General features: G+C 51.8%; 1 protein-coding gene and 1 long non-coding RNA gene across 2 annotated transcripts in view; both read right to left on the minus strand.

Annotated features, from left to right (window-relative positions):
- LOC109773981 (uncharacterized) overlaps positions 1 to 26432 on the minus strand; it is a 293742-nt gene that overhangs the window by 239392 nt on the left and 27918 nt on the right. The window lies entirely within an intron of this gene.
- Positions 21616 to 22912, minus strand: LOC109755532 (uncharacterized). Its single transcript, XM_073502537.1, has one exon. The coding sequence runs from the start codon at positions 22627 to 22629 to the stop codon at positions 22093 to 22095; it is 537 nt and encodes a 178-aa protein (XP_073358638.1). The 5' UTR covers positions 22630 to 22912; the 3' UTR covers positions 21616 to 22092.

Below are 26432 nucleotides of genomic sequence, written 5' to 3' on the forward strand. Positions count from 1 at the left end.
AGGGTGAAGCATTGTTTACATAAACCGCCTGCAGAGTTAAGATGCTTGCTGGGTTGAAGGTTCCGGCTCATCCCTCTCCGCTCCTCCGGCTGTTCCCAAGACCTGGAAGGTTGACGATTTCCAGTCAATGCCGCTCAGAGCTTCAAATTGAGCTTCCTCGTCAATTAACCCGGCCGGGTCAATTTCCAGGGCAAAGGTGTGCTTACGAGTCGGCGGGACTAAGCTGATGGCTTCATAACGCGGAGTGGGGATCCTCTGATTCTCTGCATTGTAACCCGGCTGGTACTTGGTCAGATCCGTGTCATTTCCAATCAGAGTGGCCACCGGGCGTACGGTCTTCACGCAGGCTGCAAAGTCCTTTTGGTCGAAGGGGTGCCGTCTTCCTTCAAGCTGGGGTAGCCAAGGGCAATGTCCGCCGGGTCTAGTTCTGGAAGGAACGCCTTGGCCCGGCTCAGAGCAGCTATAGCTCCGGCTCTTGCAGAGGCCCGTCGCAGCTCTTGGACACGCTGAGGAAGAACGGCAAGCTGGCGAAGAACTTCTGCCGGGTGAGTCGGCACCTCATTGGATAGGGCCACCACGGCCAAGGCGCGCTGTGACCCGGTGTAGAGTTGCTCCACCAGGGTGTACACGGCCTTCAACTTGGTCAGCACACTTTGGTTGAGGTTGGCGCTTCTGGGACCTGTTTAACAGAGTAAGATAAGCCGCTGGCAATGATGGGTTATGAGACATAAAGATTATAAACTGGACGAGAGCCGGTGGAATGACTTACCGAAGATGGCGGCGACCATTTGTGACACGTGGCGCTTTAAGCCGGCGAGTTCGGCGGTTCTTTTTGTCAGAGCCTTCTCCGCCTGTTCGGCCCGGCTCAGCAGAGTAGCCTTTTCTTCGGCCCAAGTTTTCCGTTCAGCTTCAAAGTCCTTTTTTAGCTTCTCTTGAGCAGCAATACTGGACACAAATTTGGCGTTGGCCTTCCGGGTCTCAGTTTCCTGCGTCCTCAGGCGGGTCTTCAGATCAGAGATGTCAGCTTCCAGCTTCTTGCAAGCAGCCTGCACAATTTCCGGGTTATAATATGAACAATTATTATGCAAATTTAAAGTCCCAAGCGCTTTCCAAGCAAAGACACTTAGCACTTGGGGGCTAATGCATGTTGAAAAGTTTCTATCTACAAATTACCGGTTCATGGAAGTAAGCCGGAAATTAAGTCTACAACATATTCTATCATAAGTCGTAGACTTGGGGGCTAGTAAGGTAAAGATGATTAGGCAGTAAGCAGAAGAGTGATACCTCAGACTTCTGCTGTATCTGATGCACCATATTGATCTCCAAATCCCGGCTCTTGTGCACCTGGTTCACATAGCCGGAGACAATCTCTCCGACGCTCAAGTTTGTGTAGTCGGTGAGGTCCAGAGTGGCCCGGCGGCGCTCTAGCAACTCCTCTTTGGCGGAGCACTTGGCCAGTGCAGTGGGTCTCCCCGGCTCAACAAATTCCGTCCGGGTGATTACCACGTCCGGGTCATCGGCCGGCTGAGCCGGGCTGGAGGTCTCCGGGTTAGCAGAAGATTCTGCGGTTGGCTTGTCGGTTGGAGCAGTGGCTTCAGGAGCAGAGGCAACTGGCGGTTCTTGAGCTGCGACCTCCGGCTCAGGCAAGTCCGGTTCTTCGACCGGCTTGTTCATCTTCGCCCTCTTGCTGAGCTTTGCCTGGGCACTGAAAGGACAACAAAGGTTAGTACAAAAGTATGAGTAAAGATCAGAACAACAAAGAGATGATCATCATTACCCGGGTACGGTCTTGAAGGCCGGCAGGTTTGATTGCATCGAGTCACCAGAGGAAGGTGAGGTTTCCTGGTAATTCGAGTCAGAAGAATTGAGCGGTTGACGTATAACACCCGCCAAAGGATGAAAAGGATATAAGTTGGAGATAACCTTGGTCCGGTGTTTCCTTGATGCCTCGGGTAAACCGGAGGAGAGGTCAGCTTCTTTGTTGGTCCGGGTGTGCCGCCGGCTCTCATGAATCTGTTGCTTCAAAAGAATTGAGGATCTTGATAAGCTAAAGGATGTGAAAATCTTACTTTCCGGGTTACCCTTCGGACTTTTAGCCTTGGCAAGGGCTCCGAGTCGGAGGAAAGTGTCATTACCTCTTCAACCACCGGGTTACTTGCTCTGGTGTCATCCTGTTGATAAACAAGTATTGGTAAGATGGACAGAAATAAACAACAAATACGACAGGAGTTTACAAATTCAGGGGTTACCTCTGACTCGGAGCTGTCGCTTAGTTGCATCAGCTCTGAAGCAGTAGGCCTACTTCCCTTCTTGCGGGGAGCGGCTCTCTTGGCGGCTTTCTTGGCCTTCCTGGCCTTCTTGGCCGCTTCATGGTCATATTTGACCTTCCAGAATTTGTCATCAGCCTGAAAAATACAATGACGATTTCTTAAGGTTCAGATGAAAGCTATCTACAAAAAAGAAGATGTTCAGATCAGCGGCTTACCGCTGGGGCCGGGTTGGTCTTGCAGAAGGGGCTTAAGCCGGTCCTCCCGCAGTCTGCCAAGTTCTCGTTCAAGAGAGCCTTGATCATTTCCTCAGCAACGTCTTCAGGAAGACCGTTGCGGCTGTGTCTCAGGGGGTCATCTTTCCGGCCCGTGTACTCACACATTAATCCGGGGCGGCGGCTTAAGGGGATCACCCACCATGAGATCCAGACTCGGACCAGATCAATGCCATTAAGGCCATTTCCCAGGAGAGCCTTGATCTTGTTGATGGTAGGGATCAGACGTTGGCGCTCCGCCTGAGATAACTTGTCTGATAGAGGATGAGTTGGTTCCAGACGCGAAGGACGAAAGACGGGCAGCGGGCTCTCATCAGCCGGCGAGGTGTCTTGGCAATAGAACCATGTCTGGTTCCAGTCCTTTGGGTGGCTTGGCGGCTCGGCGTAAGGAAAAAGGCAGTCTCTCCGTCGCTGAATAGAGATTCCACCAAGTTCTAAGCTCGGCCCGTTGGCGCACTCGTTCTGGCGGTTCAGATAGAAGAGTTCTCTGAAGAGTAGCAGGCTGGGTTCTTCTCCAAGGTAGACCTCGCAGAACACTTGGAAGTTGCATATATTTGACACAGAGTTGGGTCCTATGTCTTGTGGCCGCAGGTCAAAGAAATTCAGCACGTCTCTGAAGAACTTTGAACCGGGCGGTGCGAAGCCCCGGCTCATATGATCCGCAAAAATTACCACCTCCCCATCCCTTGGTTGTGGTCTCTCCTCTGATGGCTCGGGGGCACGGTAGGACATGACGTCCTTCTTGGGCAGGTAACCCGACTTCACAAAATCCGCTAAGGTCTCATCGGTGACGTTGGACCTCATCCAGTTGCAAGTGATGGGTGCTTTGGGAGCTTTGGGAGGCATGGTGAAAGTCGGAAGCCTATGATAAAAGGAAATGTCCGGTTTAACTATAAGCCGGAGGAAATTACAGTTCAATGTTTAAAGTGGCAGCTTATGGAGGGGCCTAATGACATATATCTAAGTGCATCGGGTTATCTAAACCGCTGGAGGTATTGAGAATAATTCAATCGTCTACAGCCTTGTCGCAAATGAGCCGAATTTTTTTACGGCGCGTGGCTTCTTTGAGCCGGAAAGTTTTACGGCACGTGGCTTCTTTGAGCCGGAAATATAAGCCGCCATAGCTCAGCAGATGCAGTTTTTTACTAAGTGTGGTGAAAACAGGTTTCACAGATCGCGGTGAAAATTTTGGATCAAAATGGTTGAATAAAAGGAAAGGTTTCTAGACCTAAAACAGATGCGGAGGAAGTTCATAAGGTTGAACGGAGCCTTTATGCAGGGAAAAGAGGTCTATTTACATTTGAAATGGGTGCCAAATAGCTACCGCAGCAATCCTATCCAGTCAGAGATCAAGAAAGATGGTAAAAATAAAATCTACCAAGAACTAGTGAGGAACGGCGAAGAACATGGGAAGAACAGCCAAGGATCTAATGTGGATCTACCCTACGGAGTAACAGGGACTTACGGGTGCTGGAGAGAGGCGGAGATCGCCGCCGTTATCTGGTCATGACAGGTTGATGCAGCGGCCGGAGTTGGTGAAGATAGGAAGACCCGCGGCGGCGGCGGAGTTCGAGCGCAGCACAGTGGCGAGAGGAAGAAGATGGAGGTGGCGAAGTAACCAGAGGCTCATTGGGCCAGACTATTTATAAGGGCAAGCTCATAAGTGGGCGCGAGAAACGAGGAGGCCACGGCGCGGTTATCTCACCATAAAACGCCTCGATTTTCGGGATGGCAGTAAAGATAAGATCCATTGCGGATATGGTGGAGTAAAAAATGGACTTAATGGAAGATGACATCACGGCGGATTACCCGGAATCCAGAGGGTGACGTCACGCCGGGTTATAGCCCTCACACAATTGTAAGCCAGAGATTTTCTGTCGAAAGGATTGAAGATTGACATGAGCCGGCTCAAATCAATCTGGGGCCTAATGTTGAGGATATAAACCTTAGAGTCACCCGCCCGGTGGGGCCGGGTTACTCATAAGGGTCATCGCCTGAAGCCCGGCGCCAAGCTTGAAGATGGTGGGCCAAAGATGGGCTTAAGACCCGGAGACGGCTTAAGGCCCGTAGTCACAACTGCCTTTAAGATAGAACTTGTAGTATAAGGCAAGAATAGTTGAGAGTCCGAGCCGGACACTCTTATGAGCCGGCCGGGACTCTGAGAGCTGCTGGGTGTCAACCTCTCTATATAAAGGGACGACCCGGCAGCGGTTTAGGGACAAGAGAGATATCGTCGAGAGCCAGACATAGCAGTTAAGCTCCCTGGTCATCGAAACCCTAATCAATACCACCTCAACTGGACGTAGGCTTTTACCTTCACCGTAAGGGGCCGAACCAGTATAAACCCCCGTGTTCCTTGTCCCGTTTAACCCCTTCAAGCTTCCTAGCGGCGATGGCTCCACGACTAAGTCCTAGCTTGAGGACATCTGCCGTGACAATTCAACGACACAGCGATTAACTCGATGTGCATTAGTTAGGTGCCATGGGTTAGGTTAGGTTAGGTAGCTTTCCGCCTCTGGCCGGCCAGCAGCTCGTTGCAGATGGCCATCAATATAATCACGTCCCTCGCAGAAGGTTTATCCTTGATTGTAGTTTTTTGTCGATAACCTACCAAGTTGGGCGTTTGGTGCACAAGGCTTACCTAGAGCACAAGTTCTTTCATGAAAAATTCTCCAAAACAAGAACTTTGGTGGTGGTTACGTTAGCTATCACTTTGTGCTTTTGTAGTATGTATACGTTGTTGCTTGCAGCCAATGGTGGAGCTAGAGGGTGGTCAGGGTGGGCCACGGCCGACCCTGAAATTTCTCAATAGCCTTTATATCATAGAAAAGTAATATAACAACTATAAATAAATAAATATTATCAACATTTTCACAGTTGGCCCCACCATAGCCCACTGGGCTAGATCTGCCACTGCTTGCAAAAGCCATTGTGATGCTAAAAGTATGGCCATTGTGATCTTAGACCCGCAAAAACCAGTCGAACATCTTTCAAACAAGGTCGCCAAAATTATACCTATCAATTTTTCTTTCGCTTGGACAACTTTGGTGAAAACTACATTTTAGTGGTATCTTCTGTGCCAGCAAAAGATAACCAACATGGAACCCAGCAGCGCATCCCTACCACAAAAAGGGGAGCAGATCCTGGGGGTGGCTAGAGGCACACAAAGGGTGAACCATGGCGATGAAGGACATGTGACACTTAGAACAAGAGCTAGAGGGTGAAGCAAAGATCGCCTAGTGTTTGTGTCGTATACATTCACCAAGAACTTGACGGGGTGGTCGAAAGCAGTTGAGGTGCATCACAATGGGACTTCGACAATGGATCCTACTACGACCCCTAGAAGTAGGGGACATCAATGCTGAGTTAACTCGGTTCAGATGAACTAGATGGGGTGTGTGTGGTTTGAATATAGGGTTTTAACAATTTAATATAAATAGATGCGGACAACGTAGATTAATCAGGGTTGGGGATCAGCATGGTAGGGTCTCTCTGCTAGGATAAATAATATAGCCTTGAATTATTCACCTCATATCCAGCCTAAATCTGGGGCGGATATGAGCAGGCTTGAACATGCTCGGGTGCGTCCGCCACATCGGTCTGACAAGTAGGATCGACCATAAATTGCACCAATTCTCCTTGACCTTACCAGACGAGCTATTTGCCTCTCCTCTCCTCTCCCTCTCCCGCCCATGGCACTTCGCTCGCTCCGTCGCCACTCTCGCTCCGTCGCCGGCCCGACCCCTCAACGCCACCACCACCGCCACACGCCTCTTCAATTGCCATCTCGTCGCACTGGACACCATCACCGCATTGGACGTCGCACTTCTCATACTGCACCTTGCCCTCTATGTGTTCGACAAATTGTGTGACCAGTTTTTTATAATTCTTTTGTAAGAAAATGATGGATTTGGATTGTTCATCGGATGGGGAGTGTGGAAACACAGAGCTTGATTGAAATAAGGGAAGAAGCTCTCTTTTTCAAAAAATGAAAACGAAACTTCCTCGAAATAAGCTTTCACCCCGCTTTATACATAACACAACAATTGGGCAAATGACCGGATGATACAACATAGTGAGGTAGAACATTGATCCCAGGATTATCCGATCACGCGGGACACAAGTGAAGGAAATATGCCCTAGAGGCAATAATAAAGTTGTTATTTTGTATTTCCTTATTCATGATAAAGGTTATTATTCATGCTAGAATTGTACTGATCGAAAACTTAAATACATGTGTGAATACATAAACAAATACCGTGTCTGTTGAGGATATAGACCTTAGAGTCACCCGCCAGGAGGGGCCGGGTTACTCATAATGGTCATCGCCAGAAGCCCGACGCCAAGCTTGAAGACGGTGGGCCAAAGATGGGCTTAAGACCCGGATATGGCTTAAGGCCCGTAGTTACAATCATCATTATAGTAAAACTTGTAGTGTAAGGCAAGAATAGATGAGAGTCCGAGCCGGACACTTGTATGAGCCAGCCGGGACTCTGAGAGCTGCTGGGCGTCGGCCTCCCTATATAAAGGGACGACCCAGCAGCAGTTTAGAGACAAGAAAGATCTCATCGAGAGCCGGGCATAGCAGTTAAGCTCCCTGGTCATCGAAACCCTAATCAATACCACCTCAACTGGACGTAGGCTTTTACCTTCACCGTAAGGGGCCGAACCAGTATAAACCCTCGTGTTCCTTGTCCCGCTTAACCCCTTCAAGCTTCCTAGCTGCGATGGCTCCGCGACTAAGTCCTAGCTTGAGGACAATTGCCGTGACAATTCCATGAAAGTTGGCGCCCACCGTGGGGCCAGCGCACGGTGGATTCGAGTTCTTGAAGGGCATCTTCGAAGGGCTCAAGGGATACGCTGTGGGCCGGATGACCAAGAGTCGTCGCGACAAGCTCTACATCGACGATGCAGACTGGGGCCCCGACGCCGGCTCAATTGAGTACGGGTATCGGGTCCCCTTCGGCGGAATTCATGTTTTCATTGGCAAGATTTGTGAGCCGGGCCCTGAGCCGGATCTCTGCGCCGATCTCATCGAGACGGCTCAGCGTGCACAACCCGCCCGAACCCTGCCTGCCTTAAAGCATGCTTTTGTGGGATATATCCATGGAGGGCTTTCTCATGGATCTGGATCTGATGATGAGGCGGCCGCCGGCTCTGACGGCGAGTCGTCCACAGATGAGTCAAACTTGTTGTATCAACTTCAAGATGGCAGGCTCATGGGTTGTTCCGATGGTGACAGTATTCCGGACCCGTATGAGCCGCCGAGCCGGGTCGGAATCTTCATGGCCGGCGCGCAGCCCATTCGAAACCCTGCTGCTGGGGCAGGAAACCCGGTGCCCTCGCCGGCTCAAGTGCTGATGGATCTTACGGACAAGATGACGGCCCTGTTAACCGCCACAGTTGACCCGGCAGATCAAGCCCAGCATGACGCGGAGGTGGCACAGTTAAAGTTAAATCTGGTGAAAGCGAAGGAGGAGCTAGCAGCGGAAGGGATCAGGATGGCCGCGAAGAGGGCGGCTCTCGACGCCCAGACTCAGTTGATTCAGGCGCAGTCCTTCCAGCTCACGATGGATCAGAACGCGTCCAATGAGGTCATGAGAAGGAGGCATCAAAAGGCCCAATCTCGACTCCCTCCGGTCTACGATCCTCGGAACCTCTTTAACACGCCGGGTGCAGGGACTAGTAACCCGCCGGGAGCCGTAGTGCCCGGGTCTGAAACCCCTGTTATGGGGCCTCCCCGGGTGAACCCTGCCCCGCCTCAGTATGTACCAATACCACCGGGTCATTATGCTAACCCGCTGGAAAACATGGTCGCCGCAGCGGCACGGCTGGCGGCTCTCCCAATTGATGGCGAATCTCCAACGGCTATAGAAACCCGCCGGGTCAGAGAACTCCTTCAGACAGCGCTGGCGCAGCAAGAGGCATACTCTTACAGCCGAGACAGGATCCACTCGACCCCTCGTCCAGGGCGGAGCCCGAGTTACAGCAGACACATGGTCTCAGTGACCTGCTCAAGTAATGTCCGACGCCATGCCCCGCCCCCTGGCCATGGCCCGACTTATAATGGAGCCTTTCACACAGCAGACCAAGACAGAGGACGGCAAGAGGCGGAGCAGGTGCCTCAGTTGACGGCTTACCAGACTCCCCCGGCTTATCCGGCGGCTTCCGTCGACGTGGGTATCCCTACCAGGACTGGAGGTGTCCCTTGCTTGGTGCCGGCTCTCCGCAATGAGCGTCTACCCAAGGACTTCAAAGGCCCTAGGAAGGTGCCTAATTACACAGCGGACTTACAACCCGCAGCCTGGATCTAGAGTTACGAGATGGCCATGGAACTGCTGGAGGTCAGTGAAGCAGCAATGGCCAAGTACTTGGCTGAAGGGGCTACCACCGAATTCCATCGGGTCTTGGGCTGAGCTGAAGGCCCGGTTCATCCAAAACTTTAAGGATACCTGTAGGCAGTCTATGTCAATTGTGGATTTGACTAACTGTAAGCAGTAGGAGGGTGAGTCTACGACACACTGGGTTCGCCGGTTTAAGGAAATAATACATTCATCTGATAACATGGATGCCGGCTCTGCAGTCTTAATGTTGGAACAGAATTGTCGCTTCGTGCCCTTGAAGATGAAACTCGGGCGGCTTAAGCGCGACTGCAATGATATGGGTACACTAATGGCGGCTCTTGTCAAGTACGCCGATTCCGATGGTACCAAGGACCCTGCTTCAGATGATGAAAGGACAGGGAAGGGAAAGAAGAACGGCAATGGCAAGGGTCCTCAGCATAACCCGGGAAGCCAAGGAGGGGGCAAGCGTAAGGCGGACGGCAGCCTAGAGTTCGTGGCCAACGCCAGCTCGCAGGGGAATAATTAGCGACGCAAAGGGAGGCCACCTCCCCGAGGCGGCGGGTCAGGCCCGACGCTGGAGCAGCTGTTGAATGAGCCTTGTCCAAGGCACGGCTCTAGGGAGAAGCCAGCTACTCACCTTTGGAAGGATTGCGCAATCATGAAAGCCTTTAAGAATTCTAATGCTTTTGACGGCAACCATGGCCCGGGCGGTGCCTATTGGTGAAGAGGTGGCCCGGCTCTTGGCGGCCGGGTTTATCGTCGAAGTCTTTCGCCCAGAGTGGTTAGCTAACCCGGTGCTCGTACTCAAGAAGAACGGCACTTGGCGGATGTGTGTGGACTACACGGACTTAAACAAGGCGTGTCCGGCTAATCCTTTTGCCCTTCCCCGTATTGATCAAATTATTGATGCTACGGCAGGTTGTGCGCGCTTAAGTTTCTTGGATGCTTATTCCGGATATCATCAGATTAAAATGGCGGTTAAGGACCAGGAGAAGACGGCATTCATCACTCCCTTTGGAGCCTTCTGCTATGTGTCTATGCCCTTTGGACTCAAGTGTGCACAGGCGACTTATCAGCGTTGTGTGCAGAACTGTCTTCATAACCAGATTGGGCGCAATGTTCATGCTTATGTGGACGATATTGTGGTTAAGTCCATAAAGGAGGAAACCCTGATAGATGATTTAAGGGAGACCTTTGATAATCTCCGGGTTTACAAGATGATGCTTAACCTGGCCAAGTGTGTTTTTGGTGTTCCCGCAGGCAAGCTCTTGGGTTTCTTGGTTTCTGGCAGAGGCATTGAAGCTAACCCGGAGAAGATCAAGGCCATCACCTCCCTGGCTAAGCCGGCGTGTATAAATGACGTTCAGCACTTGGCGGGTCGCATCGCTGCTTTGAGCCGGTTTATAAGCCGTTTGGGTGAGAAGGCCATGCCATTATATCAGTTGATGAAGAAAACTGATAACTTTGTCTGGAATGATGCAGCCAATACCGCTTTTGAGGATTTGAAGAAACAGCTGGCAGAGCCCCCGGTCCTTGCTGCTCCGGTTGATAAGGAGCCCTTATTACTGTATGTGGCGGCGAACACACGAGCCGTCAGTGTGGCTGTGGTGGTGGAGCGCAAGGAAGAGGGTAAGGAGCATCCGGTTCAACGGCCGGTTTATTATGTCAGCGAAGTGCTCATCGAGTCCACACAGCGGTATCCACATTGGCAGAAGCTTGTCTATGGTGTGTTCATGGCGAGCCGGAAGCTCAAGCATTATTTTCAGGGTCATCCCATCACTGTGGTCAGTTCTGCCCCTCTTGGTGATATCATTCAAAACAGAGAGGCCACAGGGAGAGTGGCTAAGTGGGCTATAGAGCTCGGACCCCATGGTCTGAAATACGTGCCACGCACTGTTGTTAAGTCTCAGGCCTTTGTGGATTTCATCAATGATTGGACAGAGTCACAAGTGCCCGAGCAAAAGCCGGATAACACATACTGGACTATTCACTTTGATGGGTCCAGGCAGTTGGAGGGCTCGGGGGCTGGAGTCGTGTTGGCTTCCCCTAAAGGTGACAAGTTCCATTATGTGATACAATTGATGTTTCCTTGCACTAACAATGCGGCTGAGTATGAGGCCTTGCTCCACGGCCTTCGGCTGAGATGAATTTGAGCCGAGTAAGGTGCTTCGGCGACTCAGATTTGGTGGCTCAACAAGTATCAGGAAGGTGGGACTCCAAGGACCCTCTCATGGCGGCTTATCGCCGTGAGGTTGATGCCATTGCTGGGCACTTTCAGGGTTACCAAGTAGAGCACATCGATCGCAGGAAGAACGAGGCGGCTGACGCTTTAAGCCGGCTGGGCTCTCAGCGAAAGCCGGTTCCGCCTAATACTTTCCTGGATGTCCTGTATAATCCTTCTATTAAGTTGCCTACAGAGGAAGACTTTGTTGTCCCTGACCCGGAGGCACGACTGGTGGCGGCTCTCCACATCATACCAGACTGGACAATGCCGTATCTGGCTTACATGACCCGGGGAGATTTGCCTGAAGATGAAACTTTGGCCAGACAAATAACCCGGCGGTCTAAGTCCATGATTGTTATCAATGGTGAGTTGCATCGCCGCAGTGTTACGGGAGCGTTCCAGCGTTGTGTCTCCCCTGACGAGGGTCAAGAGATCTTGCGCGAGATTCATGAAGGGGATTGTGGCCATCACGCCGGCTCAAAGTCTCTTGTGGCCAAGGCTTTTCGTCATGGCTTTTATTGGCTGACGGCTCATGCGGATGCGGAGGACTTGGTCAGTAAATGTGATGGTTGCCAAAGGTTCTCGCGACGGGCTCATGTGCCAGCTCAGGAGCTGAGGATGATCCCAATTACTTGGCCCTTTGCGGTCTGGGGGCTTGATATGGTTGGGCCTTTTAAAAGGTCTAAGGATAAGAAGACCCACCTCTTGGTAGCAGTTGACAAGTTTACCAAGTGGGTTGAAGCAGAGCCAGTTAGCAAGTGTGATGCAGCCACGACAGTTCAGTTTATGAAAAAGGTGATCTTTCGCTTTGACTTTCCACACAGCATTATAACTGACAATGGTACCAATCTGTCCAAAGGCGCCATGGAGGAGTTTTGTCAACGAGAGCATATTAGACTTGATGTCTCATCAGTAGCTCATCCTCAATCCAATGGTCAAGCTGAGAGAGCTAATCAGGAGATCCTGAAGGGCATCAAGCCCCGGCTTTTGGTCCCTTTGCAACGGACACTGGGTTGTTGGGTGGAGGAGTTGCCCTCCGTGTTATGGAGCATCAACACTACTCCTAACAGATCTATAGGGTTCACTCCTTTCTTCATGGTTTATGGGGCAGAAGCAGTACTCCCAAGTGACATCCGTCATGACTCGCCGCAAGTGGCGGCTTATGTCGAGGCGGATAATGAACAGGCGCGCCAGGATGCTCTTGACTTGCTGGACGAACAGCGTGATGTGGCAGCAGCTCGCTCAGCGATTTACCAACAAGACCTGCGCCGCTATCATAGCCGCCGGGTTAAATCTCGGGTCTTCCAGGAAGGTGACCTGGTGCTCCGGCTCATCCAGGATCAGACGGATACACACAAGCTATCCCCGCCTTGGGAAGGACCCTTTGTGGTCAGCAAAAACTTGCACAACGGGTCATACTACCTTATCGACGCTCGGGAGCATAAAGATTCACGTAAGTCGGAGGAGGAGACCCGTCGGCCGTGGAACATAGCTCAGCTTCGGCCTTATTACACTTGAGCCGCCGGCTCTCATAATGTACATATTTCTCTACGCCATGTATATATTATGATAAGCAATAAAAGCAGGACCTCTGTCCTTTTTTCTCCTCCAAATATGCACGTGTTGTTTTCATTGCAAGATTACGTGATAACTTGAAGGAGAATCCGGCTTATGATCGCAGTCGAATCTAGCCGTAGGCAATAAGGTCACTTGGGGGCTTCCTGTTCAAACATAGGTCGTATTCGAACCAAAGAGAACATAGCTGTCGATACCCATTTGATTGGCAAAGTGCCGAGCTCATTGAGGAGTTTTCTTTGATCATATTTGAATCATAGTTTAACCCCTTTGGGAACCGACGTGGATCATATTCGAATCAGCGTCGTTAAACAATTCTTAAAGTCACTTGGGGGCTTCCTGTTCAAACATGGGTCGTATTCGAACCAAAGAGAACATAGCTGTCGGTACCCTCTTGATTGGCATCGCCACACCTACTGGGGGCTATATGATCGTATTCGAATCTTAGCATAACCCCTTTGGGACGGGTCTCTGGTCGTATTCGAATCGGAAGCCTCTCAGTTTTGCTGAGTTATAGCAAGTTCTTCTGATTATTTCAAGTATGCACGGTGGGTCACACCCTGCCGGCTTAAGGCTTTGACCTACAGTATTAGCTGAATACAATCGGCGTCCTTAAGACTGGTAAACCGGAGACGGGCCTGCTGGTGCTGCCGGCGGCCGGGGCCTCCTGCTTGCGCTCCTTGTGGAGGCTGCAGCGGAACGATGTCCGCCGGGTCTAGCTCTGGAGTGGCCACCGGGCGTACGATCTTCACGCAAGCTGCAAAGTCCTTTTGGTCGAAGGCGGTGCCATCTTCCTTCAAACTGGGGTAGCCCAGAGCGATGTCCACCGGGTCTAGCTCTGGAAGGAACGCCTTAGCCCGGCTTAGCGCTGCTATGGCTCCGGATCTTGCAGAGGCCCGTCGCAGTTCTTGCATACGTTGGGGCAGAGCGGCGAGCCGGCGCAGGACTTCCGCCAGGTGAGTCGGCACCTCATTGGATAGGGCCACCACAGCCAAGGCGCGCTGTGACCCGGTGTAGAGTTGCTCCACCAGGGTGTACACGGTCTTCAGCTTGGTGACCACGCTTTGATTGAGGTTGGCGCTTCTGGGACCTGCGTAACAGAATAAGATAAGCCGCCGACAAGGATGAGTTATGAGATATAAAGATTCTAAACTGGATGAAAGCCGGCGGATGACTTACCGAAGATTGCAGCAACCATCTGGGACACTTGGCGCTTTAAGCCGGCGAGTTCGGCCGTCTTCTCTGACAGGGCTTTCTCCGCCTGTTCGGCCCGGTTCACCAAAGCAGCCTTCTCTTCGGCCCAGGCTTTCCGTTCAGCATCAAATTCTGTCTTCAGCTTTTCTTGTGCAGCAATGCTGGACACAAATTTGGCGTTTGCTTTCCGGGTCTCTGTCTCTTGCGTCTTCAGACGGGTCTTGAGATCAGTGATGTCAGCTTCAAACTTTTTGCCAGCAGCCTGCATAATTTCCGGGTTATAGCATGAGCAGTTGCTATGCAAATTTAAAAGTCCCAAGCGTTTTCCAAGCAAAGACACTTGGCACTTGGGGCTAATGCATATTGAATGTTTCTATCTACAATTGGCCGGTTCAAGTGTTTAACCCGGAACTTAAGTCTACAACATATTCTATCATAAGTCGTAGACTTGGGGGCTAGAGCATGGTAAAGGTAACTAGGCAGTAAGTAAGAAGACAGAAGAATAATACCTCAGACTTCTGCTGGATCTGGTTCACCATGGCGATCTCTGCATCCCGGCTCTTGTGCACTTGGCTGACGTAGCCGGAGACGAGCTCTCCGATGCTCAGGTTGGCGTAGTCAGTGAGATCCAGATTAACCCGGCGGGGCTGTAGCAATTCCCCCTTGGCAGAGCACTTGGCTAGTGCAGTAGGTCTCCCCGGCTCAACAAATTCCGTCCGGGTGATTACCACGTCCGGATCATTTGCTGGTTGAGCCGAGCCGGAGACCTCCGGGTTAGCAGAAGCTTCTGCGGGTGCCTTGTTGGTTGGAGCAGCGGCCTCGGGAGCAGAGGCAGCTGGCGGTTCTTGACCTGCTACCTCCGGCTCAGGCAAATCCGGCTCTTCGACCGACTTGGTCTTCTTCGCCCTCTTGGTGAGCTTGGCCTGGGCACTGGAAAGACAGAAAGGTTAAGCACAATAGTGTAAGTAAAGACAAAGTACAACATGAGATGATTATCATTACCCGGGCACGGTCTTGAAAGCCGGCAGATTCGACCGCGTAGAGTCGCCGGAAGAAGGGGAAGTCTCCTGATAATTTGAGTCAGAAGAATTAAGCGGTTGGCGTATAACACCCGCCAAAAGATGAAAAGGGTACAATTTTGAGATCACCTCGGTCCGGTGTTTCCTCGATGCGTCAGGTAACCCGGAGGAGAGGTCAGTGTTTCTGTCGGCCCGGGTGTCCCGCCGGCTCTCATGAACCTGTCGCTTCAAAATAAATTGAGGGTCTTCATAAGCTAAAGGATGTGAAAAGCTTACTTTCCGGGTTACCCTTCGGATTTTTAGCCTTGGCAAGGGCTCCGAGTCGGAGGAAAGTATCGTTACCTCTTCAACCACCGGGTTACTTGCTCCGGTGTCGTCCTATTGATGAACAAGTATTGGTAAGACGGACAGAAATAAACAACAAATACAACAAGGGCTTACAGGCTCAGGGGTTACCTCTGACTCGGAGCTGTCGCTTAGTTGCATCAGCTCTGAAGCAGTAGGCCTGCTTCCTTTCTTGCGAGGGCGGTTCTCTTGGCGGCTTTCTTCGCCTTCCTGGCCTTCTTGGCCGCCTCGTGGTCATATTTGACCTTCCAGAACTTGTCATCAGCCTGGAAAATACAAGGATGATTTCTTAAAGATTGAGATGATGGTTATCTACAGAAGAAGATAAAATGTTCAGATCAGAGGCTTACTGCTGGGGCTGGATTGGTCTTGCAGAAGGGGGCTAACCCGGTCCTCCCGCAGTCTGCCAGGCTCTCGTTCAAGAGAGCCTTGGTCATATCCTCTACAACATCTTCAGGAAGATCATTGCGGCTGTGTCTCTGGGGGTCATCCTTTCGGCCCGTGTACTCGCACATTAAGCCGGGGCGGCGGCTCAATGGGATCACCCGCCAGGAGATCCAGACCCGGACCAGATCGATTCCGTTGAGACCATTGCCTAGGAGAGCCTTGATCTTGTTGATGGTGGGGAGTAGAGGTTGGCGTTCTGCCTGAGTTAACTTGTCAGACAATGGGTGAGTCGGCTCCAGACGTGAAGGGCGAAAGCCGGGCAGCGGGCTCTCATCAGCCGGTGACGTGTCTTGGCAATAGAACCACGTCAAATTCCAGTCTTTGGGGTGGCTTGGCGGCTCTGCGTAAGGGAAAAGGCAGTCCCTCCGCCGCTAAATGGAGATGCCACCAAGCTCCAAACTTGGCCCATTGGCGCACTCATTCTGACGGTTCAGGTAGAAGAGCTCTCTGAAGAGCAGCAGGCTGGGCTCCTCTCCAAGGTAGACCTCGCAAAACACTTGGAAGTTGCAGATATTGGACACTGAGTTGGGTCCTATGTCTTGAGGCCGCAGGTCGAAGAAATTCAGCACGTCTCTAAAAACCTTTGAGCCGGGCGGTGCGAAGCCCCGGCTCATGTGATCCGCAAAAATGACCACCTCCCCGTCCCTTGGCTGTGGTCTCTCCTCTGGTGGGTCGGGGGCACGGTAGGACATGACGTCCTTCTTGGGCAGGTGGCCTGATTTCACAAAGTCCGCTAGTGTCTCGTCGGTGACATTGGACCTCATCCAATTGCAAGTGATGGGAGCTTTGGGAGGCATGGTGAAAGTCGGCAGCCTATGATAAAAGGAAACGTCTGGTTTAATTATAAGCCGGAGGAAGTTTACAGTTCAATGGTAAGGTGGCGGCTTATGAAGGGGACTAATGATGTATATCTAAGTGCACCGGGTTATTTAAGCCGCACGAGGTATTGAGGGTAATTCGATTGTCTACGGCCTTAACACAGATGAGCCGGAAAATTCTATGGCACATGGTTTTCTTTAAGCCGGAAAATTCTATAGCGCATGGTTTTCTTTAAGCCGGAAGATTCTATAGCGCGTGGCTTCTTTAAACCGGAAATTTAAACCGCCATGATTCAACAAGTGCAGTTTTTTACTAAGTATGGTGAAAACAAGTTTCACAGACCGCAGTAAAAATTTCGGATCAAAATGGTCGACTGAAAGAAAAATTTCTAGACCTAAAAAACAGACGCGAGGGAAGTTCTTGAGCTCGAACGCGGTTTTTATGCAGTAAAAGGAGGTCTACTTGCATTTGAAATGAATACTAAACGGCCGCCGCACTGTTTCTATACTATCCTAAGATCAGAAGGAGGCAGTCAAAAGGGAAACTACCAAGAGGTCGCGGGCGGCGGCGAGGAACACGGAAGAACAGGATGAACCTACTGCGGATCTGTTCTACGGGGCAGTAAGAACTTATAGGGGTTGGTGAGTCGCGGAGGTCGTCGCGTTTTTCTGGTCAGATCAGGGTGATGCAGCGGCCGGAGCTGGTGACGACGAGAAGACCCGCGGCGGCGGCAGCAGCAGAGCTCGAGCAGGGGAGCAGTGGCGCGAGGAAGAAGATGAAGAAGAGAAGAGTGGCTGAAAGGCCCGTCAGGCCGGCCTATTTATAAGGGCGAGCTCATAAGTGGGCGCGAGAAACGAGGAGACCACGGCGTGGTTATCTCCCCACAAAACGCCTCGATTTTCGGGATGGCAGTAAAGATAAGATCCGTTGCGGATCTGGCGGAGTAAAAAACGGACTTAATGGAAGATGACGTCACAGTGGATTACCCGGAGTCCAGAGGATGACGTCACGCCGGGTTATGGCCTTCCCACAATTGTAAGCCGGAGATTTTCTGTCGAAAGGATTGAAGATTGACATGAGCCGGCTCAAATCAATCTGGGGCCTAATGTTGAGGACATAGACCTTAGAGTCACCCGCCAGGAGGGGCCGGGTTACTCATAATGGTCATCGCCAGAAGCCCGACGCCAAGCTTGAAGACGGTGGGCCAAAGATGGGCTTAAGACCCGGATATGGCTTAAGGCCCGTAGTTACAATCATCATTATAGTAAAACTTGTAGTGTAAGGCAAGAATAGATGAGAGTCCGAGCCGGACACTTGTATGAGCCGGCCGGGACTCTGAGAGCTGTTGGGCGTCAGCCTCCCTATATAAAGGGACGACCCGGCAGCAGTTTAGAGACAAGAAAGATCTCATCGAGAGCCAGGCATAGCAGTTAAGCTCCCTGGTCATCGAAACCCTAATCAATACGACCTCAACTGGACGTAGGCTTTTACCTTCACCGTAAGGGGCCGAACCAGTATAAACCCTCGTGTTCCTTGTCCCGCTTAACCCCTTCAAGCTTCCTAGCTGCGATGGCTCCGCGACTAAGTCCTAGCTTGAGGACAACTGCCGTGACAATTCCACGACAGTGTCCCTAGTAAACCTCTACTAGACTAGCTCGTTGATCAAAGATGGTTCAGGTTTCTAACCATAGACATGTGTTGTCATTTAATAATGGGATCACATCATTAGGATAATGATGTGATGGACAAGACCCATCTGTTAGCTTAGCATAATGATAGTTCAGTTTATTGCTATTGCTTTCTTCATGTCAAATACATATTCCTTCGACTATGAGATTATGCAACTACCGAATACCGGAGGAATGCCTTATGTGCTATCAAACGTCACAACGTAACTGGGTGATCATAAATATGCTCTACAGGTATCTCCGAAGGTGTTTGTTGAGTTGGCATAGATCGAGATTAGGATTTGTCAGTCCGAATATCGGAGAGGTATCTCTAGGACCTCTCGGTAATACACATCATAAGAAGCCTTGCAAGCAAATGACTAATGAGTTAGTCACAAGATGATGTACTACAGAACGAGTAAAGAGACTTGCCGGTAACGAGATTGAACTAGGTATGGAGATACCGACGATCGAATCTCGGGCAAGTAACATACCGATGGACAAAGGGAATTACGTATGTTGTCATAACGATTCGACCGATAAAGATCTTCGTAGAATATGTAGGAACCAATATGGGCATCCAGGTTCCGCTAATGGTTATTGACCAGAGAGGTGTCTCGGTCATGGCTACATAGTTCTCGAACCCGTAGGGTCCGCACGCTTAACGTTCGTTGACGATAGTGTTATATGAGTTATATGATTTGGTGACCGAATGTTGTTTGGAGTCCCGGATGAGATCACGGGCATAGAGAGGAGTCTCGAAATGGTCGAGAGGTAAAGATTGATATATAGGACGATGGTATTCGGACACCAGAAGTGTTTCGGAGTGCATCGGGTAATCATCGGATCACCGAAAGGGGTTCCGGGAGGCCCGAGAGGTCTATGGGCCTAATGGGCCAAGGAGAGGCACATACCAGCCCACAAGGGGGTTGGCGCGCCCTCTCCATGGCCGCCGGCCCTATAAGAAGGAAAGGAGTGTGTGCCACGTCCTCCTGCCTTCCCCTCCTTGTGGGAGAAAGGAAAGTGGGGGCACCACCTCCTCCTTCCTTCCCCTTGGCGCCAAAAGAATGAAGGGGCGGGAGGGGGCGGCCTAGGGCAGGAGCCCAAGTAGGATTCGGTCCTACTTGGGGCGGCCCTTGGCCTCTCCCCCCCCCCACCTATATATATGTGGGAGGGGGCGCCTAGCACAACCACGACAATTGCTTAGCCGTGTGTGGCGCCCCCTCCGCCGTTTACACCCCCGGTCATATTTTCGTAGTGCTTAGGCGCGAAGCCCTGCGAAGATAGTTTCACCATCACCGTCACCACACCGTCGTGCTGCCGGAACTCATCCACTACCTCACTGTCTTGCTGGATCAAGAAGGCGGAGGACGTCATCGAGCTGAACGTGTGCTGAACGCGGAGGTGCCGTACGTTCGGTACTTGATCGGTTGGAGCGCGAAGAAGTTCGACTACATCAACCGCCTTACTAAACGCTTCCGCTTACGGTCTACGAGGGTACATAGACACACTCTCCCCTCTCGTTGCCATGTATCTCCTTGATTGATCTTGCGTGTGCGTAATTTTTTTTCGTTTTCCATGCAACGTTTCCCAACAGTGGCATCTGAGCCAGATCTATGCGTAGATATGCACGAGTAGAACACAAAGAGTTGTGGGCGGTGATAGCCATATTGCTTACCACCAACGTCTTATTTTGATTCGGCGGTATTGTGGGAAGAGGCGGCCCGGACCAACCTTACATGTCGACGCACATGAGACCGGTTCCACCGACAGACATGCAACTAGTTTTGCATAAAGGTGGATGGCGGGTGTCTGTTTTTGCTACTTTAGTTGAATCGAATTTGGCTGCGGCCGGTCCTTGAAGAAGATTAAAACAACAAACTTGATAAATCACCGTTGTGGTTGACCCATGGTGCTTCGTTGGTAGGGAATGAAGAATCCGTTGATCCGATTTGCTCGGTGGCTACGTTTTGGTCGCCCTACCCCGGCGGTTGCTCCTAGTCTTCTGTTGTGCAGTCCCTTGCACGTCCGATGCCTAGTCCAGAGGAGCCACTTGGTTCAAACGTGTCCAACATTCTGGTTGAGCCTCTGGTTGAGGTGTGCAATGTTGTTGTGAAGGTGACACGGGCTAAAACAAGGCTATTAACTCTGGAGGATTTTCTCAGCAAGGTTACTTGTCTCCTCCCATAACCTCTGATTGGGACCCCGGCGCCTTCGCACGGAGAGAAGGATGACGGGCGACAGAGCGGGCGTCTAGAAAAGAAGAACAAGACGTGCAACATCCCAACGTCCAAGCGCGTGGAGCATAGGCTGTTGGGGGCATTTGGTGAGCTATCGAAGGTCAGCGGAGCGAAGGTCCCTAAGCAAATGATGTAAGCATACCTGGACATGCATAAGAAGCCGCTCTCACCGCAAGTGACCTAGTCATTGAGCACTTTGGCGGGCATCGCGGGGAAGTCAAAGTTGGATGTTTTCCAGATGATAATGTTAGTACATAATGCTTTGAGGCTGAGAAAGAAGAGGCATTCGATATAGGACGGTTTCTCTTCGGCGAGTGGCGTTAAGATTGAGCCACGCCCAAGTGCTTTGGACCTAGGCACTCCGGTGTCTGGCCCTGACGTTGTTCCTTGATGCCGCATTTGTCCCGTCCCTACCCCAAGCTCTAGTGCCTTTTTTTCATTTGGTTTTACCTAATTAATCGAGAATGTTAGGTTTTCTATCTGATTTTTCTTATAAACTGGACCAACTCTTTTTTTCTCAGTGTAATGAAATGTAGGAACCAACTGCCCTCGCATGAGGTTTCTAAAAAAAGAGAAGTGCCACCGAATTTTCAGCACCATCTTCTTGCTTAATTTAAGACTCGGAGGGGGAATCCCAACCGCTACGTCGTCCCTCAAGCCAACAATAAAATAGTACCACTGCTCTGAAATAACAGTAAAATACCACAGTTAATAATACTATACAGTACTTAAAATATCACGAGCAGGACGAAGAAAAATCCTCAGCTCATCAGTTGAGCGCGCCGTGAAACTCCGACAGAAATTTCTTCAGAATCGGGGGATTTCTCTCGTGTGCTGCAAATTGCTGGCCTGATCAAAACAATATTTTACTTCACAAGTAGGGAAAGAAGAAGAAAAATCCTCGGTCCATCAGCTGCGCGCGTCATGAAACTCCACAGATATCTCGTCGGAATCGGAGGATTTCCGCCGCGCTGCAAGTTGCTGGCCTGATCTGGCCGGCTGGGGGCACGCACGGGTGCCGCGTGACGGGCGCAAGCGACGGCGAGACGCCACTGATCCTTTCCGGAGCTTATCCAAGACCGAAACAGGGGCGAGACACTTCCACACTCCAGAAACAGAAACAGAAGCACAAAGTTGTTGCGGCAAATCATCCATGATCCATGGATGGATAATCCTCCCGTCAACAGATCAGATGCATGTATGCGTGTCTCCAATTTCTCACTCATGATGTATTGATGTATATCCAGAACCAAAATCAAGGCTATACACAACGGGCAGAGAGGACGAGAGCTCACTCTATATTACAAGTGGAGCAGAGACGACGAACTCACTCTATGTGCAGCGGAGCAGTGAGGAAGATGAGGCTCACTGTATGTACAGTATCTACTGGCTAGCTAATTGACCAGCCCGGAATCGAATTGGGTCTTAAAACTCCAACTGATCCCCACCGATCTTCCTTCTATACAGCGAACGGGATTATTCGGGGAACTTCTTTCCTATGTACAGTATGTTCAGTATATACGTATCTCGCTCCTATGGCATGTCCGGCGGCCTGATCCCCACCGATCTTCTGCATACAGCGAATGGGATTATTCGGGGAACTTCTTTCCTATGTACAGTTTTTGTGCAGTATGTACGTATCTTTGCTGCTATGGCATGTCGACGAAGTTGTTTTTTTACTGGTTGCCGCGGCCGACCATGGAGGCGGCGGAGAGCCGGCTGGGCCCGGCGTGGAACCGCTCCACCACTCGCTTCCGGTGCTGCAGCTGCTGCGCCGCGGGGGACGGCACGAGCGCCTTGCGTGCCCAGTGCCCGCTCCCAATGGGGACGCGCTGCGCCAGCCCGCTGTACGAGCGTTTAGCGCAGCCGCTGCCGCTGGGGACGAGCTGCGCGAACGGGCTCGCCGTGCCCTTGGACGGCGGCGAAGGCGGGGAGACGGGCCTGCTGATGCTGCCGGCGGCCGGGGCCTCCTGCTTGCGCTCCTTGTGGAGGCTGCAGCGGAACGAGCCCGGGTGGTTCGTCGGGGAGCACATGCACGAGCGACGGATCTTGGGGGCGGCGGTGGGGGAGGAGGGGCGAGACGAGACGCTGACGGACTTGACCGGCGAGCCGGCGGCGGAGAGCTTGAGACGGGAGAGCGAGGCGGATTGGTAGTTGGGAAAGGGGCTCAGAAGGACGGGGCCACTGGGCCGGGATGCAGCTGCCGTCGACATGATGAGAGATTAGAGGAGGGAGGTCAGGTGGAGCAGTTGGGACTCAGGAGGGGGCGATGGCTTAGGTATGTCAGTTGAGCTCCGGTGGTTCGCTGCCCTGCCGGTTTCGGTAAACTGAGATGGGAGCCGGTTGGCCTCGATTTATAGGCCCGGGAGGGAGAGAGGAGGGGCAGTTTGGTAACTTCTGGGCGTTAAGAACCTGGAGTCTGGCCGAGTTAATTAAACTCGGGTTGTGGGCGTAAGGCAGCACACCGGAATCGGTCTGCGATTCAAGGCAGGTAAAATAGGGCGCATGACAGCTTGCTTTGAATACTAATTTTAGTGTCAAAATTCTGGTCAATTTCTTGCATTACAAACCAGTACGTATCTTGCTAGTCATGTGAAAGAAGTACTATATTCGAATGATTTCTAGATCAATGAATCGGAACATATGGTTGTTTCCGTGTGAACCGGACTGATTCGTAAGTTTCTCTTCTTGACAAAAAGTGTCATACAGGAGGAGCACTTTTTTACACGCCTGATATTTTCAGAAGCACACCGCGCATGTGCCAGTTCCACTGGAATTTGGCAATGTCGACCCGATTCCTGCGTGCAGCCGCCCACCATTTGTGCCTGGACCCATCACATTTTTAAGATGTTGCTTTCATTAAACCGGTTGCGGCACACTGAAAGGACGGTCCCAGAAGAAAAGGGAACTTATCTCCGAACGCTCAGAGCGAGGCAGGTGATGGTCAAGCTGGCACGAGCATGACCTGATCGACGTGACCCACCACCAGCGGGCAGCGACGGTTCGCCTCCGCTTTGCTTGAAACCCGGCCGACCTCTGAACGTTCGACACAGCCCATGTATGTTTGCTGAGTCCGCGGGAAGGAAGGGATCATGGAGTGGAGCCGGCGATAATCGCGCCACCGCGCCATCGCTCTCGTTCGTCCGGTGTATGCGAGGCATCGCACGACACGAGCGCGTCGTGGTCCGGCCGGTTCCGCCGCGATAAGATGCCCTGATCTGATCGCTGTTTCTACTGCGGTGCGGTCGAAAGGTTTTTATTTTTATTTTTTAAGAAATGGAGGAGGAACCCCGGCCTCTGCATTTGGACGATGCATGTAGCCATTTTATTAATTATTCACACAAAACCTTACAAAGTCATACAACAGTAAGATTGAAGCCACCGTCTAGGCAATAAACTGTCGCTACTCCTATCCAATCGATGAAGGGATGCTGATAGTCTGGGCCTAATACCAAACAGACCTCGCAGCCAAACCTAACATCTAAGACCTGATCGCAAAAAAGACTGGCATTGGCTCCGGGTCAAATCTACAGTCACACCCACACCTAGCCCTTGGATGAAGTAGGGCAGCAGCTAGCTCCGCTTCAACAAATGAGAGTATTCGATGGAACCGGTGAACCACGCGAGCTGGTTAGATGCGTGGGTGATCAAAAAGCGGATTTTTGCAGTTATAGATGCCCTAACAAAACTTCGTAAGAAGATATCGCGAGAAATAGTTGAGGATCGAACTCTATCTTAAAATAAAAATAGATGTTTAAGCGGTTAAGTCGATAGCTTTCTTAAGGAACAGCTAAAGAAAACGCTCTCACGAATCCTATTTTCTGATTATGTATGCCGCGACATTACGATTTGGAGCTTTTATCCGGCCATGTAGAACACTCATAGAGGTCCCAACCAGGACGCCTGCCGGGTATGGGGCACCCATCAGTCCGGCGCACTACTCAACCAGGACGCCTGCCGGGTATGAGACCGCCGCAGCCACCTGCCACCAATTCATCCTCAGTGTTTTACTGTTGCATCTACCTTGCCCGGTCTAACTGCTGTCGACGCCACCACGACACTAGACAATGTCACCATCCTGCGCGAGTCCATCTTCGCGCATCGGGCGCCGAGTCTCCACTGTGCCACGCCACCAAGATCCGCCGCCATAAATAGGCAAGATGAAACACCGCTCTTCCTCTTGTCCCCTCCAGCCAGCACTTGCTCCAAAACGATGCCCCCAGGAGGGAGAACGACACCGAAAGCGCCGTCATCGCCCGATCCGGTAGACCCAGATCTAGGGTTTCCCCCGGAACATCCGGATCAGGTTGACGTGACCTGCAACGACGATGCCTCGAGAAAGGAACGACGTCCGAGTCGCCGCCATCGTCCGCCAAGACCGCAGTCAGGCGCGATTTTCAGCGGAAGCCACGTCGTCCCGATCTCTCTCGACTGGCTGAAACCGAGCGAAGCCTCGCCACGAAGACGTACGCCGCCGTCGGTACTCCGGCGGAGATCCGTCATCTTCTCACCGGTCCCTCCACGCGCCGCCGGTCGGCGCAAGGCCACCCCGCGGCGAATCTGACCGGGGGTTGGATCCGCAGCCACTGCCGTCACTATCTCCACACAGATCAGCCAACCCCGCCGGATGGGGCGCTGCCACCGCCGCCGTCCATCTCAGGGCCGCCGTTCCGTGGGCCATGGAACTGCGGTCACCGCCGCGCGGCATAGGGTCGCCGCCCTAGCCGCTGCCCTCGGACTACCACGAGGTGCCGCCCCTGCTGCCTCAAATGGGATCCAGCAGCCTCCGCCCGCCCTGGTGCCTTCGACGCCGGGCCCGCCGCCGCCGCGGCCACGCCGGCGGCAGCGGCGGCAGGAGGTGGCGCGAGGGGTGGCCTGCGGCGCTACGGTTGAGGGGCCCCTGGCGTCGCCCAGGGGAGGCAACGCGAGGGGCGGTCGAAAGGTGGCCGTCTTTTTCCCTGCCCGTCCGTTTCTCGCTCGCTTTCACTTCCTGTCTTCGACCTTCGTTTTGTTTGTTTTACTGTGAACGGCTGGATGTCCAAAGATGATGATCGACAAGCTGCTGCCCTTGGTACCTGCGTCGGTTAATGGCTAAATTAATCCTCGCAAAGTTAATTACGGGGGCTTTATTACAGCCGTGTGCTGCTGCAGGCTCCCTGGCCACATGCACGCGGGCGCGTAAACCAATTGGTGCTGCGCTAATTTCCAAGATCAAACGAACGAACGAACGAACGGGGTCAGAACAGCGCCCGCGGAGACACGTCCAGGCCGCCGCGCGCGACGTGTGCATGGTGGGACGCGGTGCGTGGCGCCGGCCGGCCGCGACAGCTGGCACCGGCGGGGGCTACTTGGCCGGTCTTTTGTTTTTAACTCTGGCCACACCTTGTCCTTTGGATTCGACCGGAACAGCTACGGTGCCCGGCCGTCACCTGCCTCTCTCGGTGGTTGATGCTCGGCCTGCTGATTTTTATATCGTGGCGCTCTTTTCCTATTGTTGAAGAAAGCAGAGCGGGCCAGACAAACTACCCGTGTACTCCCTCCGTTCCAGAATACTCTGAATGTTTGACCAAGATTACAGAATAAAATAACAACATCTGTAATATCTAATAGATAAAATATGAAACTACTTTTCATGCTGACTCAAATGATATAAATCCCATATTGTGGATATTGACATACTTTTCTAAAAACACGGTTAAACATGCACTCGTCTGACTTTTGAAAAAATAAATATACCTTATATAAAAGAAACAGAGGAAGTACAATCTAGCTTAATTTTCGCCCACCGGCTGTGGATGGTTTCATTCTAATCATGCGTACGGACCTTTGTCTCCGCAGCTGCATATGTAGTTGATCTCCTTCCATTCAGTGTATCATCATGGATCTTCCAATCGGGCTGCATGTGTCCCTATACTCGCATAATTGTATAGAGTTCTTAGAGCATCTACGGCTGTGGACAAATCCGATCCCTAAAATGTCTGCAACTGGTCACACCTCAGATTTTTCTCTCCATATC

This window comes from Aegilops tauschii, chromosome 6, assembly GCF_002575655.3.
Source record: "Aegilops tauschii subsp. strangulata cultivar AL8/78 chromosome 6, Aet v6.0, whole genome shotgun sequence".
In the NCBI taxonomy this organism is placed as follows: Eukaryota; Viridiplantae; Streptophyta; class Magnoliopsida; order Poales; family Poaceae; genus Aegilops; species Aegilops tauschii.

What these genes read in the sequence shown, in the direction of transcription:
- LOC109755532 (XM_073502537.1), bottom strand. Translation starts at nt 22,629, where the DNA reads ATGTCGACGGCAGCTGCATCCCGGCCCAGTGGCCCCGTCCTTCTGAGC.